Source organism: Acyrthosiphon pisum, chromosome A1 (genome assembly GCF_005508785.2).
Source record: "Acyrthosiphon pisum isolate AL4f chromosome A1, pea_aphid_22Mar2018_4r6ur, whole genome shotgun sequence".
NCBI classification, from domain to species: domain Eukaryota; kingdom Metazoa; phylum Arthropoda; class Insecta; order Hemiptera; family Aphididae; genus Acyrthosiphon; species Acyrthosiphon pisum.
The window spans coordinates 56031534-56045120 of record NC_042494.1 but is presented as its reverse complement, the minus strand read 5'-3'; the positions used below and the strand labels follow the sequence as shown (position 1 = coordinate 56045120).

The 13587-nt window shown below is 27.9% G+C and overlaps 1 protein-coding gene across 2 annotated transcripts in view; it reads right to left on the bottom strand.

Moving 5' to 3' along the window:
- Nucleotides 1–1181, bottom strand: part of LOC100168408 (protein SERAC1) — a 9289-nt gene extending 8108 nt beyond the window's left edge. Inside the window, exons 1-2 of one of the 2 annotated variants that reach the window (XM_008186706.3) lie at nucleotides 1062–1181; nucleotides 245–331 (exon numbers count right to left, since the gene is read on the bottom strand). In XM_008186706.3, the coding sequence (XP_008184928.1) occupies nucleotides 245–330 (86 nt within the window). In that variant the 5' untranslated portion in view covers nucleotide 331; nucleotides 1062–1181. Of the gene's footprint in view, nucleotides 1–244; nucleotides 332–617; nucleotides 756–1061 lie in introns of those variants that run through there. The other variant, XM_001948847.5, reaches the window with a different exon arrangement.
- Between the last annotated feature and the right edge of the window lie 12406 nt (nucleotides 1182–13587).

The window sequence follows — 13587 nt, the reverse complement described above, 5'->3', positions numbered from 1 at the left end:
TTAAAACCCTATGTTGTCATTCAAAAAAGTAAAAAACTTAAAAAATTATAAGGATAAAAAATATTTAAAAATATAATTTTTTAAGAAAAACGTTGTTTTATAAGCGACTTGAAAGTATGTAAAAAAATATTTTCAAAAAAACTTACACTTTTTGAAATAATAGTGTTGTTCGATAAAAGAATCACCCGGTATAGGAAATCGTTTAATTCCCATAAAAAACAACTTAAAATGGTAGATAACTTACTGACTCTGACAGGTCAACACAGCTTTTATTGCATTTGGAAAATATTTGAACCAGCTATGGTCGGTGCTGGACAGTCGATCTTCCATTCTGAAATCACATATTTTGTTTTGCTTATATGTACTTACTATTACGTACCTCAAAAAACATTCTCCTATAGTTTTTATTTCAACCTATATTTTATGATAACATTTTAAAACTGTTATTATTAGTACTTATGCAGAATTATTAAAATTATTAACATATTATTCATGAAAATCGTAAAATTCTCGGTTAATTACAGTGCTTAATATAAAATATGATACCATGTCAGGTCTTTTACGATTGTTGTATTTAATAAATTGGCTTTAAATAAGACTAATTTATAATACTGTACTTGACTGCAACTCGCGGTTTTATTAATTTGACATTGAACTCAAAATGTATGGTTTCTTGCTTGGCTCAATATTATTGACAGTAAAAAAAAAAAATTGCGTAGGTATTCTCTTGTAATATATCTTTAAAATTTGTTAAATGCAGATTTACAAATAATTAATGAAAATTTCAAAACATATAACTGGATAACTGGCAATCTTATTTTTTTTTAGTTTTATATAATATATTTTGTTATTTAAGTAAAATACATTTTCATTAAGAATCATGATGTTGATATATTAACCAGCTATAGGTTTTTTTTCCACGTGTAACAAATAAATATGTTTGCATGTAGCTGACATTAGGGTAACACTTTATGCGTAAAAAACGTAGGTACTGCGTACAATTTATCAAATTCATGGAACTTATTATATAGATATTAGATAGTAAAAATAAATTTACTTACGCGTCATTTGCAAACAGTCACATGCATACGAACGTTTAACAATAACTGACCGAGTAGCGAGCCAATAGTTAGTCTGACCTTCTTAACAGCTGTACATCACTGCAATATGATGTTCTAACAACCACGTTAGTGCGTGACATATTGAAATTAATTGACAAATTGAACAAGTGACAGTGGTATTGTATATAGATTACACGTGCAGCTGGAATATTATACTTTTGCAGTACGATTTCTTCAGCAACAATTGATTATATTATGTAAATCATAGCTATCTATGTTTTTAAAAACTTTAAATTGGTAGGTGGTCAAACATTTTATATATAAAAAAAAAGAAGATTTTTTAACTTCCCGCCAGTATTAAGACTTTTCTAGATCAGTTATCAGTACTACCCATATGAAATATGCCAATGTACATGGATAATACGTTTCAACTTATCTAAATAAATTTAAACCAAACTATTTTATTAATCTTGATCTAAATAAAAACATTTATTATCTTTAGTCTTTACATACCTACTCTAGGTATGTTATTATTATTTATTCACACATAAATGATTTTACGTACCCTACCTACATTAAACATGCAAACCTTTATCAAAACTGCACACTAATAATTCCTTATAATGTCAGTAATACGATTGATTATAAAATATCAATGGTAATACAAATTCCTATACCTACATACATATACCTACTATTCATGTCATAATTTTATAATATTACCTTTTACCTATCTATATACAATTAATATGTGGTTCAATGTGGTGCGGTGGTTGCATCTTGTCACGAAAGTGTTCTGAGTGCTAGCACCAGCTGGTGACACCAGTTCCCGGATGGGTGACTACCGATGTTTTTTAGTGACACATTCTTGCCAAACATACACGTGTATTAAAATACGGGAAAAGAACAATAAGACCTCGGGACAATAAGACGGCGCGGTCTTATTGTCACCTTTTTTTCAACCTGTGGTCTTGTTTGATGCATAGGTGTATACGCATTTTTAAATGTGCATTAGCCTTTAATTATACTATATAATAAGATTGATGATATCGATTTAACTCTAACTAAAATATATAAAATAAGATAAATAAATCTAGCTTAAAGTTTTGAAAAATAAGTAACTGGAATTGTGAAATGTAGCCAAGCCGCTGTATACACTATAATTGAGTCCCAATACCGGATAAGGACAAAAATGATATTCAAATTGAGTTCCGGATAGTAACGAAAAATATACTAATTGAGTCACGGGGTTGGGAATCTAAAATTATAGGTACTAATTGAGTCCGAGGATTGTCTTGAGTAAAATATAAAATCAGCAATAATCTTCTTAATCTTAATAATAACATAGTATAAAACTAAGTCCCTTTTTCTGTCTGTATGAATAGACCACGCAGCGGATTTTGATGCGAGTTTTTTTAAATTGATAGAGTGATTCAAGACTCAAGAGGAAAGTTTTTATGTATATAACATTCATAATATAGTAGAGAAACACTACCCCTTTTTTGTATGCACGAGCATATCTCAAAAAGAACTCCACTTATTTTAATACGGTTTTCACTTATAAATCGGTCGAGTCACGGGGAAGGTTTTAATGTATAATAATGTTCCTTGATGAAATTAATTGGGTGGCTGAAAATAATAACAATCTATACCTATATGTATAAAAAAAAAATGTTTGTCTGTATGTCATTAAACCTAAACAACTGAACGTTTTTTGTGTTTTTGAGTGAGTCCCTGAATGGTTTAGATTCACAATTAGTGAAAAAACCTAACCTAACCCAGTTGGTTCAACCCGCGGAGAGGTGTTCAAACAGGTATTTTGAGATTTACCATAGACATTTTTGTTTATAAATGGTGGCTATTGGTTATATGAGAAATAATTAGTAAAAAGCGGGTAAGTGGATACCACTCCGCTGTACAGTAGGTTTTAAGTGAGTCAATGTATAAAGGATGCTAATGAATTTGAATTCAATCATCAATGATATAATATCATTGTATAAGAAAAACGATTCTGAACGGAGACGGTTTGTCAGTCTGTATAAAATATATTGATACTAGCTGATCCTTTGCACTTCGTTGCTCGTTAAATGTACCAACTCTATATGACTCAAAATTTGTTCAATTCGTTATTTAATATTTGGTGTATGGTGTTCAAAATTTATTTTAAATTTTCCGTTGCCCGGAATAAAAATTCTGATTCGCAGACGCCGTGTGAAAAGATTTGCGGTAGACCGCGAACCCCGTGCTGTTTGTACATAAGTGTATGATTTAACTCTATAAGTATCAAAGTTATACCAAGTTTATCGTATTCCACCTATGGTGAATTAATATAATCAATTAATATAAAATCCTAACCTAACCTAACCGTACTAATATCAGATGAATAAAAAAAAACAAAATAAACCATTTTTAAATTAGTCTATATCTTCTTCCCAGAAGTCTAATATACACACAAACATTCATTTATATATACATATATATATATATAATGACAAAAAATAATAATACAAATCTTAAACAATAGCAACCAATATATTATAATACACTATTATTATTCTAACCTGCAACAATAAACTACATTTTAGATTCTGATTGGAACGATGAATGTATCGATTTTACAATATGTTTTTTTTTTAAAATTTTTTTTTTGTGTCTGTTATCACCTTTTAGGATAGTAAAAGTGCTTGGATTTTCTTCAACAGCACCTTTTCTGATAGGAAAGTGAATCTAGATGGTACTTTTGACCCCCCAAAGAGCGACATCCACCTACCCATCTTTTTTTATTATTTAGTTTATTTTTTTCTGGACAAATGGCGCCACTGTTGTATTTTTGACATCCAAATTTTCTACTTTTCCAGTGGATTTTCATAAAATTTTCTTTCATAAGAATCTTCTCGGTGATATACTCTTTCGTATAAAAAAAAAAATCAAGATAATCTGATAAGTAGTTCCAGAGTTTAGCCTGTAGGGAGATTTTCATTTCACATTTATAATATAGTTAGATAGATAGATAGAAAGCAAATAGATTAATATTTTATTTAGATTGCAGAGATTTTTTATAGAATTTAATAATTTTACCTACCTTTATATAATGAATACACATAAATACATGTAGAGATCTAAAATGTTAAATGATATGCAGTGTTGGGTAGTAATGTAACGCAAATTACTGTAACGCAATTACTTTTTCAGTAACGCAGCAGTAATTTCATTACATTTTACTTAAGGTAACGCACTAACCCGTTATTTTCCACGTTACCAAAATAATAGTCTTGAATGTATTACAAAAACAAGCCAATAGGATATCCCGGAAAAATTAAAAATCAATTATATTTATTTTTGATTCGAATAATAGTTAACAATATTACTAAACATTCCAGGAATAAATGTTATCACTTTATTAGCAGAATGAAAAGAGTTCGATTTAAAAATAAAAATAAATTATGATTTATGACGTATGAGTGTATGACTACTTAGCCATATAGGTGAGATGATTGTACATTTTTACATAATACTATAATATCAATATGTCTATTATCACTATGTAAAATATATACATATAATAATTGAATCATATGAATTGAATATGGTTAAAAAAAAATATTATAATAAAAAGTAACGTTATTTGTAACGCACTACTTTATTAATGAAAAAGTAATGTAACGTGATAAAAATAATTTTAGGTAACGCAAATGTGATTTAAATAAAAATATTTGAAGTAACGAATAACGTAATTTCATTACTTTTTAAAACAACTGAAATATACATCAAGCAATAATTTTCTCATAAAAAACATTCATCATTAAATTATTTGTTATTATAAATTAAAATTATCAAAGTAAATATTATAACACAAAATATCTCGTACCTAATATATTGACGAATTTGTCGACTAATTCAATAGTAAATATTAACTTAAGTACTTAAATAAATAATAATTTATAATGAAATGGTTATATTTTTATATTAATTTTCAATTACTTAATTTGTTTGCAATATTTGATTATATAATTTGCATTATGACAGGTAACAAAAACTGTTCATAAGTATCAAATAATATATCCTTACAAAATTTAGTATCGAAAAAACATTTTCTTAAAATGACGAATGCTTATAAAATAACTTTGAAAAATATTTTATACTTGTGCAAGTTTATTGGCATTATTAAAATGTCATACATATTAGAATCTAATGGATTATTAATTCATAGCACAAACACAATATATAAATGTCTTGAATTCACGCGAATGATTATGTTTATTATATTCACTTACTTTATACACATAAATGTAATTTTTATTGAAAAAATATATTTGTTCAAATTTTGGTCCATCGTTATTGCATCAAGAATATCAGAAACATGGGTGATACAGTAAGATAATATTATACCAGTAATACCTACCAATAAATTGCAAATTAAAAATAATTTATATTTAAATTTCTATATCTGATTTTTACTTAATTAGTTAAAATTTATGATTTTTAAAGTCAGAATTATACGTTTAAAAAGTAATATCTTTTAAAATATATATATATATATTTTAACAAATATCTACCTATAGGTACTATTAATTAAAAATACTCGAAAAAGTTTATACTTTTAGATTCTTAGCGGAGTGAAAGAATATTATATTGATTTTAAGGGTGTTTTTTTTTCTGTCTGCCAGCATTTTTTTAGATAGTAAAAATACTCCGATTTTTGACATAAGCAAATTTTATAATAGAAAAGTGAATCTAGTTGGTACTTTCGGGAGGTCAAAATTGAAAATTCCGTGTAGTTTTAGAAAACATCAAGAAAAACAAAAAAAAATTTTATGCATAACCTGCAGTAGTTATTATAACATTTTAAGTTATTTATATTGAGCCTGAATATTTGTATATAGGACACCGTTTATGCGTTAAATACTTAGAAGTAAGGTTTAATGTAGTTACGTACTCGTTTTGTTTTTTGTAGGTTGATGAATGGCGTTATTGAGTACGACCAAAAAGTAACGTCACTTCCAAGATTTTTATTTATTCGCCAGCATTTACAGAAGACAAATTATTGGAACACAATTTTCATTTTTACGTTAATTTATTATATTGCAATAACATTACTGTTTGTGTACTTATGGCCACCTAAAACTATTAACATCGCAACGATCTCTATGAATTTTTTTCGATTAGAATTCTTCGTGGACGTCACAATAATTTTTTCCACGTGTTTTTTCCTACAACAATTGGAGATTAGATTCCAAAAATTGAATGATTCTTGGGAATATCTTTTACCCGGATTTTTAGCCGTCTCTGGGGAATTGACACATTCCATAACAGAAATTACGCTGGATAAAATACGGTTGTTACACGCTGAACTATCGGACTTGTTAAGAATATTCAGTGTGGGTTACGGACAAATACTTTTAGTATTCCTTGTATTTAGTTATATTAATATTCTAGTTTCTTTTTTTTTCTATTCATTTTAATTATACGTTAAAACGAGAATTCGTTTTTATAAATTTTCTAAGAAATTTAGTACCGCATATTTTCAACCTACAAAATGTAATATTTATTTTATTCATTACCATTGCTGCATCACGTGTACACGAAAAGGTAACATTAATACAAATCTATTCAAAATTATTAAATTGTTCACTTATTTTCGGCCCTTTTATCATAATAAACATATTTTGATGTGTATATAATATATAAATATATATTTTAAATAAAAAAGCTCGTTAGTCGATTATACAGAGTTTAATGACCTTAGACCCGCAGTATAAACGCTACACGGATATTATACTATGTTCCAAAAATAATTTAAGCCATCAAATACTAAAGGTGACGAATGACTGCGGAATAAATCTTAAAAAAACGCATTACACCGGCGGATACGACATGGACGGTTATATACACCATACAAGAATATTTTTAATAATATGTATTGTGTAGAACGTGTGAAGCGAACGTTAATATAGTCAAATAGTTAATAGCTGATACAAAATAATATTCAAAAAAATTCTATTTTTAATATTTATTTTTATTTTTATTTTCAAAAATTTTATTTTACATAGGTAAAATAATAATATAATATTTATAATATAATAGCTGCATGTCGAAAAATAATACTTGAACCATTAAACCCACATGTATACGTGCATGTATCGATACCATATTTTCTACATAATTATTGACTTGGGGCCGGAGTGGCGCAGTGGTCACACAGTTGACTACGACTCACACAGTCATCGGTTCGATTCATAGCAAAGTGCAAAAAATGTGTGTGATTCTACGCAGTCACCATTTTCCCGTTCTGTCGTCCGATTGCCTCATCCGGTTTCCAACTAGGTCCCACTCCACTGGGAGTGAAGACCGCACATGTCTCCTCTTGGAGAAGGGGGTAGTATCATGCATATAGTGATATATACATAGATAAATAGATCACATGATCTCCCTACTACCCACTTGTGATAAGCATATTGTCAAAGACCTTGAGGTCGTTTCAATGAACAAATATAGAAAAAAAAAAATTATTGACTTGAGTTGCAATATCCTAATTCGAACATAACTTGATTCCTATATTTTGTACCTACTAGCCGGTGGCACATCAAGATAAGACATGTATCAGTCTTTTATATGTGTATTATTCACAGGTTCCTTGTATTATTGGAGTATTCTATAGGAGTTTTTTATAATTAATTTAAGTTGCACATAAAATATAAATCATACGGCTATGTGTGCATAGATATACGATAGGTATACCTTTTTGTATAATCAAACAGTATATAATCATAATTAAGTTATCGCTAATTCCGTAGTAAATTAAGACGTACCTAATATATTAAAAACATACTTTTATTCTTCAATTAGGTTATAAGCTAAATTAAAAATTCCAAATATCAATAATTGAATAAAAACATCATTAGGGCATAAAAAAGAATTAATTATAATTTTAAGTCAATGAAAAGTAATTTTTTTCCCACAAAATTCTTTTTGACTATTTATCTGTCTTTTTTTAAAAAACTTTTAATGTTAAGATATATTTTTAAGACATCATTCCAGAACAAATATTTTTTGGAGTACATGGATACATAGGTGTCAAAACTTAAGTAATCAAGAACATTAATATAAATTGCTTTAATTTATTTATTTATTTCATTATACAGGCCGGGGCCGAAAACAATATGAAGTATATAAAGATATTTACAATGAATTAAGTAATAATAAGTAATAATATAATAACTAATATTAATATATAATATTATAATAATATAATAAGATCTATATTACTATATGCAGCGCAATGTTGGACTGTAAGGAAAAGTGATGAGTCAAAACTGAGGGTTTTTGAAAGAAAAATATTAAGAAGGATATATATGGACTATGACATGACCCGCAAACAGGGAAATGGCGTAAAAGATACAATTAAGAGTTATGTTACCTATACAACAGACCGGATATAGTAAAGGAGATAAAAAGAAAAGATTGGAATGAGCAGGTCACGTGTGGAGGAAACCTGATGCTATGATAAAGACGGACCTACAAGAGAATCCAGGAGGGAAAAGACCCCTAGTAAGACCCAGAATGCGATGGGAGGATTGTGTCAAAAATGATGTAACAGATTTCTACCCGGATGAAGATTGGCGATGTTATCGCAAAATCGTGAAGGATGGAGGCAGTTATGTTTGGATGTGTGATCTAAAAGGCCGTAAACAAAAAAAAATTATATAATCGACTTGACGACAAATTCAAATCTGTTTTCAGAATTTTTATCGCTTCACTATATCAATCGGTACGTTTGACAAAAAACACGTCTAAATTCTTATGTTGCGCGTGTGTTAGACAAAGACAGGAAATCACGGCTACCAATCCCCTTAACGACGAGGCAAACCGAAGCGGAGATAAAACGGAAGAGGGAGTGAAATGGCCAGAAGAGGTCAAAGCAACCCCATTGGGTCCTTTGTATAATGTATGAGTGAAGCCAGGAAAGTAGAGGTTCGCCGATGTCTATACAGTCAAGAGTTGACATAAAATGAATACGTCGTAATAATACGTAATAAGAGCTAAGAACAATTAAGAAAATTAAGAATATAATTTATTTTTTCTCAATAAAGCGTCTCAGGAAAATATAACCTTAAAAGGTATAAGTGTATAACTAATATTTTTGTATATATTACTTTCAAATGGATCTACAATTCAGGTGCATACATTTTGTAGCTTTTGCACATTTTAAATTCTGTATTATAATATTTTAATAAATTTTTTTGTTATTACATTTCAAAACAGAGGTAAGAAAGAATAATTTACATAAAAACAATATATTTAAAATAATGATGCCTTGGTTTATATATTTTTCATTATTGGTATTATGAAGCCCTAACAAATATTTCCCGGTAGACCGAAAATTGTCTATCCGCCCATGTACGTTGTTGATTGTTACAATTATAATAACATTTATTGACCTACCTAAATAAATAATAATTCCCCGTGAAATGGTTGTAATAATTTATTTTTCAATTATTATTCAATCGTTTGGATTATATAATCAATTGCACAACAATAACAAATATTTGTTTCTAAGTATCAAATATTTCATTTCAATATTTAGTATCAAAAATAAAAATCCCTTAAAATGACGTCTGTTTATAAAACAACTTTAAGGACTATTTTATACTTGTGCAAGTTTGTTGGAATAATTAATATTACTTACATATTAAATTCAGATGGATTATTAATCCAAAGTACAGACTCAATATATAAATGTCTTGAAATTGCACGGATGTTCATGTTAATAATATCGACGTTCTCTATACACATGAGTACTTACTTTACTCAAAAAATATTTTTATTTAAATTATGGTCCGTCATTATTGCATCAAGAATATCAGAAACATGGGTTATACAGTAAGATGAATATTATTCTTAAAAATAAATAAAGTTAAAAAAAATCAAATTTTAAATTGTTAAGTGTATAGGTACCTCATTATATTATAGTAGGACGAGTAAGTAACTTTAATAGTTATGTTAAATTTGAATTCAATAATTTATAAGACAAATTCATCAACCCATCCTCCATTTAAAATTCTATAGTTAAGCATTATAGGTACTCTATAATAGCTAGAGAGAGCAGAAAATATATCAGCTATTTGCTAAGGCAACCCTAGCAAATGTTCTATTTTTTTAATTTTATTTTTTCCTAATAATAATATGTAAAATACTGCAATTTTAAAGCGAATATTTTTAAGCCCCGATTTTCAATTTTGTCGGTAGAAGGATTGTCGTGTAAATTTCGGGATGGTAATAACGTACTAAATATTAAAAAAAAAAAATAACTCAAGTAAAGATAATGTAACACATTATAATTTTACTAGTTGGAAAAATCATACTAATATAAATAAATAAAAAACGCTTGTCAAGTTGTGGTCGGCATGTACACTCTTTTGATTTTTGAAGAATTAATAACTTTGTGTTTACATATATTAAGTACGTAATTTCAAAAAATATAGTAAATATAACATCCGGGTTTTTCACGAAAAAGAAAAAACAAAATATGTAATCAGTTTTTCACACTACGTTCTTGTGCCTAGGTTGATGAATGGCGTCATCGAGTACGATCAAAAACTAACATCACTCCCAAGGTGTTTGATGATTCGCCAGCTTTTGCCGAAGAAAAACTGTTGGAACATAATCTTTATTTTCACGTTAATCTATTATATTGCAAATACATTCCTGATGGTTTACTTATGGCCACCGAAGACTATGGACATCACTACTATCGTTTTGTACTTTATTCGATTAGATTTCATCGTGGACGTTACAGTCATTTTTTCCTCATATTTTTTCCTACAACAATTGGAGTATAGATTCCAAATGTTGAATGATTCCTGGGAATATCTTCTTCCCGGATTTCTAGCCGTTCCTGAAGAATTGACACATTCCATAACAAGGATAACGCTGGATAACATACGATTGTTACACGCTGAACTATCGGACTTATTAAGAATATTCAGTGAAGGCTTCGGAAAAATGTTATTAGGATTTTTTGTATTCAGTTTTATTAATATGATACTCTCTTTTTATTATTCCATTATTCCATCCAGTAGTGTGCTAAAAGAATTTAATTTTGACAGTTATTTAATAGCATGTATACCATACTTATTAAACCTACAAAATGTCATATGGACTTTGTCCATTATCATTGCTGCATCACGTGTACATGAAAAGGTAATATCAATACAAATATATTATATTATTGGTTATATAGTACCTAAGTGTGTAATCATATTTAAGCAAATTGATTAAATTAAAATGTATAACTTCATAAATCAATATAGACATACAGACATACAGTAATAAATGTATTATATTTTATGGCTCTTTTCTTATTATTAAAATAAAATAAATTTAAATTTTGTGAATATGTTCTAGAGGAGTGCTAAAGTTAGAGTTTTTCAAAAGTTAGATTTTTGCCAAGATTTTTTTTTTTTGCCCCATCGTGATTAGCTCGTTGAAATACTTAGGTTTCAAAAAAAAAATGCTGGATAGCTAAAGTGATTTTATACCAAATATATTATAATATTCATTATTCAATATTGTATAGGTACTAAATTGTGTAGAATTTAAAGCAAAAATTAATAATTTTGTGTATATATTAATTTTTATTTTTGATAGAATAGTACCTATTCCCAGCTACTACTGACCACTGTACTTGAAAATGTTGTATTTATTATATATTTATATTTATTTTATTTATTAAATATTTTGTGTGTAAAAAAATGTCTAACCCCTCCAATACAAATTTCTAATTACGTCAATGGTCTCGTCTTGATTGTCATTAAAGACAATATTGGCAATGTTGTTACTACTATTAGGATAATTAATTGCAATATTATTATACCAAACTACACCAAAGATTAAAAAATACCAAGCCCGGATTAAGGGGGGCCAAGAGGCCCCATTGATTTTGGGGGCCCATCTTTATCCCCAAATATATTTTTTTAAAGCGTCCAATACAGTTGATACAAATTGATCATTTGACTGTCAAAATGTTCAAAAAAAAAGTTTTACCAGAATCCATCGAAAAGTATAGTGGTTACCATTTGAAAAAATAAAGTTGATTTTATTATTGGTACAACTGCATGTTTAAAAATTGTCTGTTAAAAATAAAGAAACACGTCTTTTTTTGTTTTAACGAAATTCCATATCATCGATCCATAATTGTTAAAAACAAACCACGTACAAATTGTACAATGACATAAGATACTCACTGTATATTTTTTGTATAGTAAAGAATTATACAATAATATAAAGTCGTTAATATGTAATGATACAATTATTTTGAAGTTAAAGTTGAAAGGCCCACTAAGTGTATGGTATTCCGGGGCCCAATTGATCCTTAATCCGGGCTTGAAAAATACAACATATTTCACACCAAAATACGTATATTTTATTACGTAATTATCGTTTTTAATATGAATAATGAATTGATAACATTTTAATTGTTTTAATCATATATTTTTAGAAAAGGAAGATGATATCATATTTAAGATTAATAAGAATTTCAAATTTATCGGCAAACTTAAAAACCCAAGTAAATAAAGTAAAAAATGTAATTATATATTTAAATGATATTGTACTTTCCCAGTGTAAGTGTTAATAATCCGTGTAAGCTTCAATAAATATGATATGATATTTATTTATTAAATAACACAAGCCATAGGACTATTGAATATATTATAATATTATATTTCTATGTTATTAGGTTAAATTTTTTATGAACCAAATATCAGTTTTTGAATCAAGCGAACTCACAGCATTTGGAATATTTAATATAAATTTAAACCTTGTTGTATCGGTAAGTATGTTTTCGAGTAATTGTGTAATTATTTTTAAATTTATTTGAGTACAATATATAGATAAGATTAAACAAATGTATTTTTGTATTTAGATACTAATATTACTTGTTACTGGTTTCATAACAATGATACAAATGAAGGAACATCCAGTTTTGTTGCAATCAAAAGAAAATTTAAAGAAGTTTATACAAAGTCTAACTAAAGAATAACTTATATACCTAAGTGAAAATGTAACATATTTTTTAATTTGACTATTCAGCCTAGAGGTTGATCACATTTTTAAGCAGCTGTCCATCATCCACTTATTATTGTATACGAGCTACAATCGTGATAAAAAAAATACAAGCTATTTAAAAAAATCCGTTTTTATTTTCGTAACCGGGGTTAATTGGCCATATGGTGCTAAGATTAATTTTTTTATATTCTTTTTTTTGAACAAATATCTTTAGAAAACATTTTTTCCTTCATGTCAGGTCTCATTATTATGTTTCTAAACAAGTTTAGAACAGCTCGTTCCGTAAGTTACCAGTACATACTACATAGCTTGTATTAAGACGCCATGTCCCGATGCCATTTTGTCCTCAAAAATACACTCTGCGGGAATAACGATACCGCCTTGTAAAATCAACCAAATTTCATAATTTTTTTTTTAATTGCCAGAGGGAAATATTCTACAGCCTGTATCGATCTTTGTT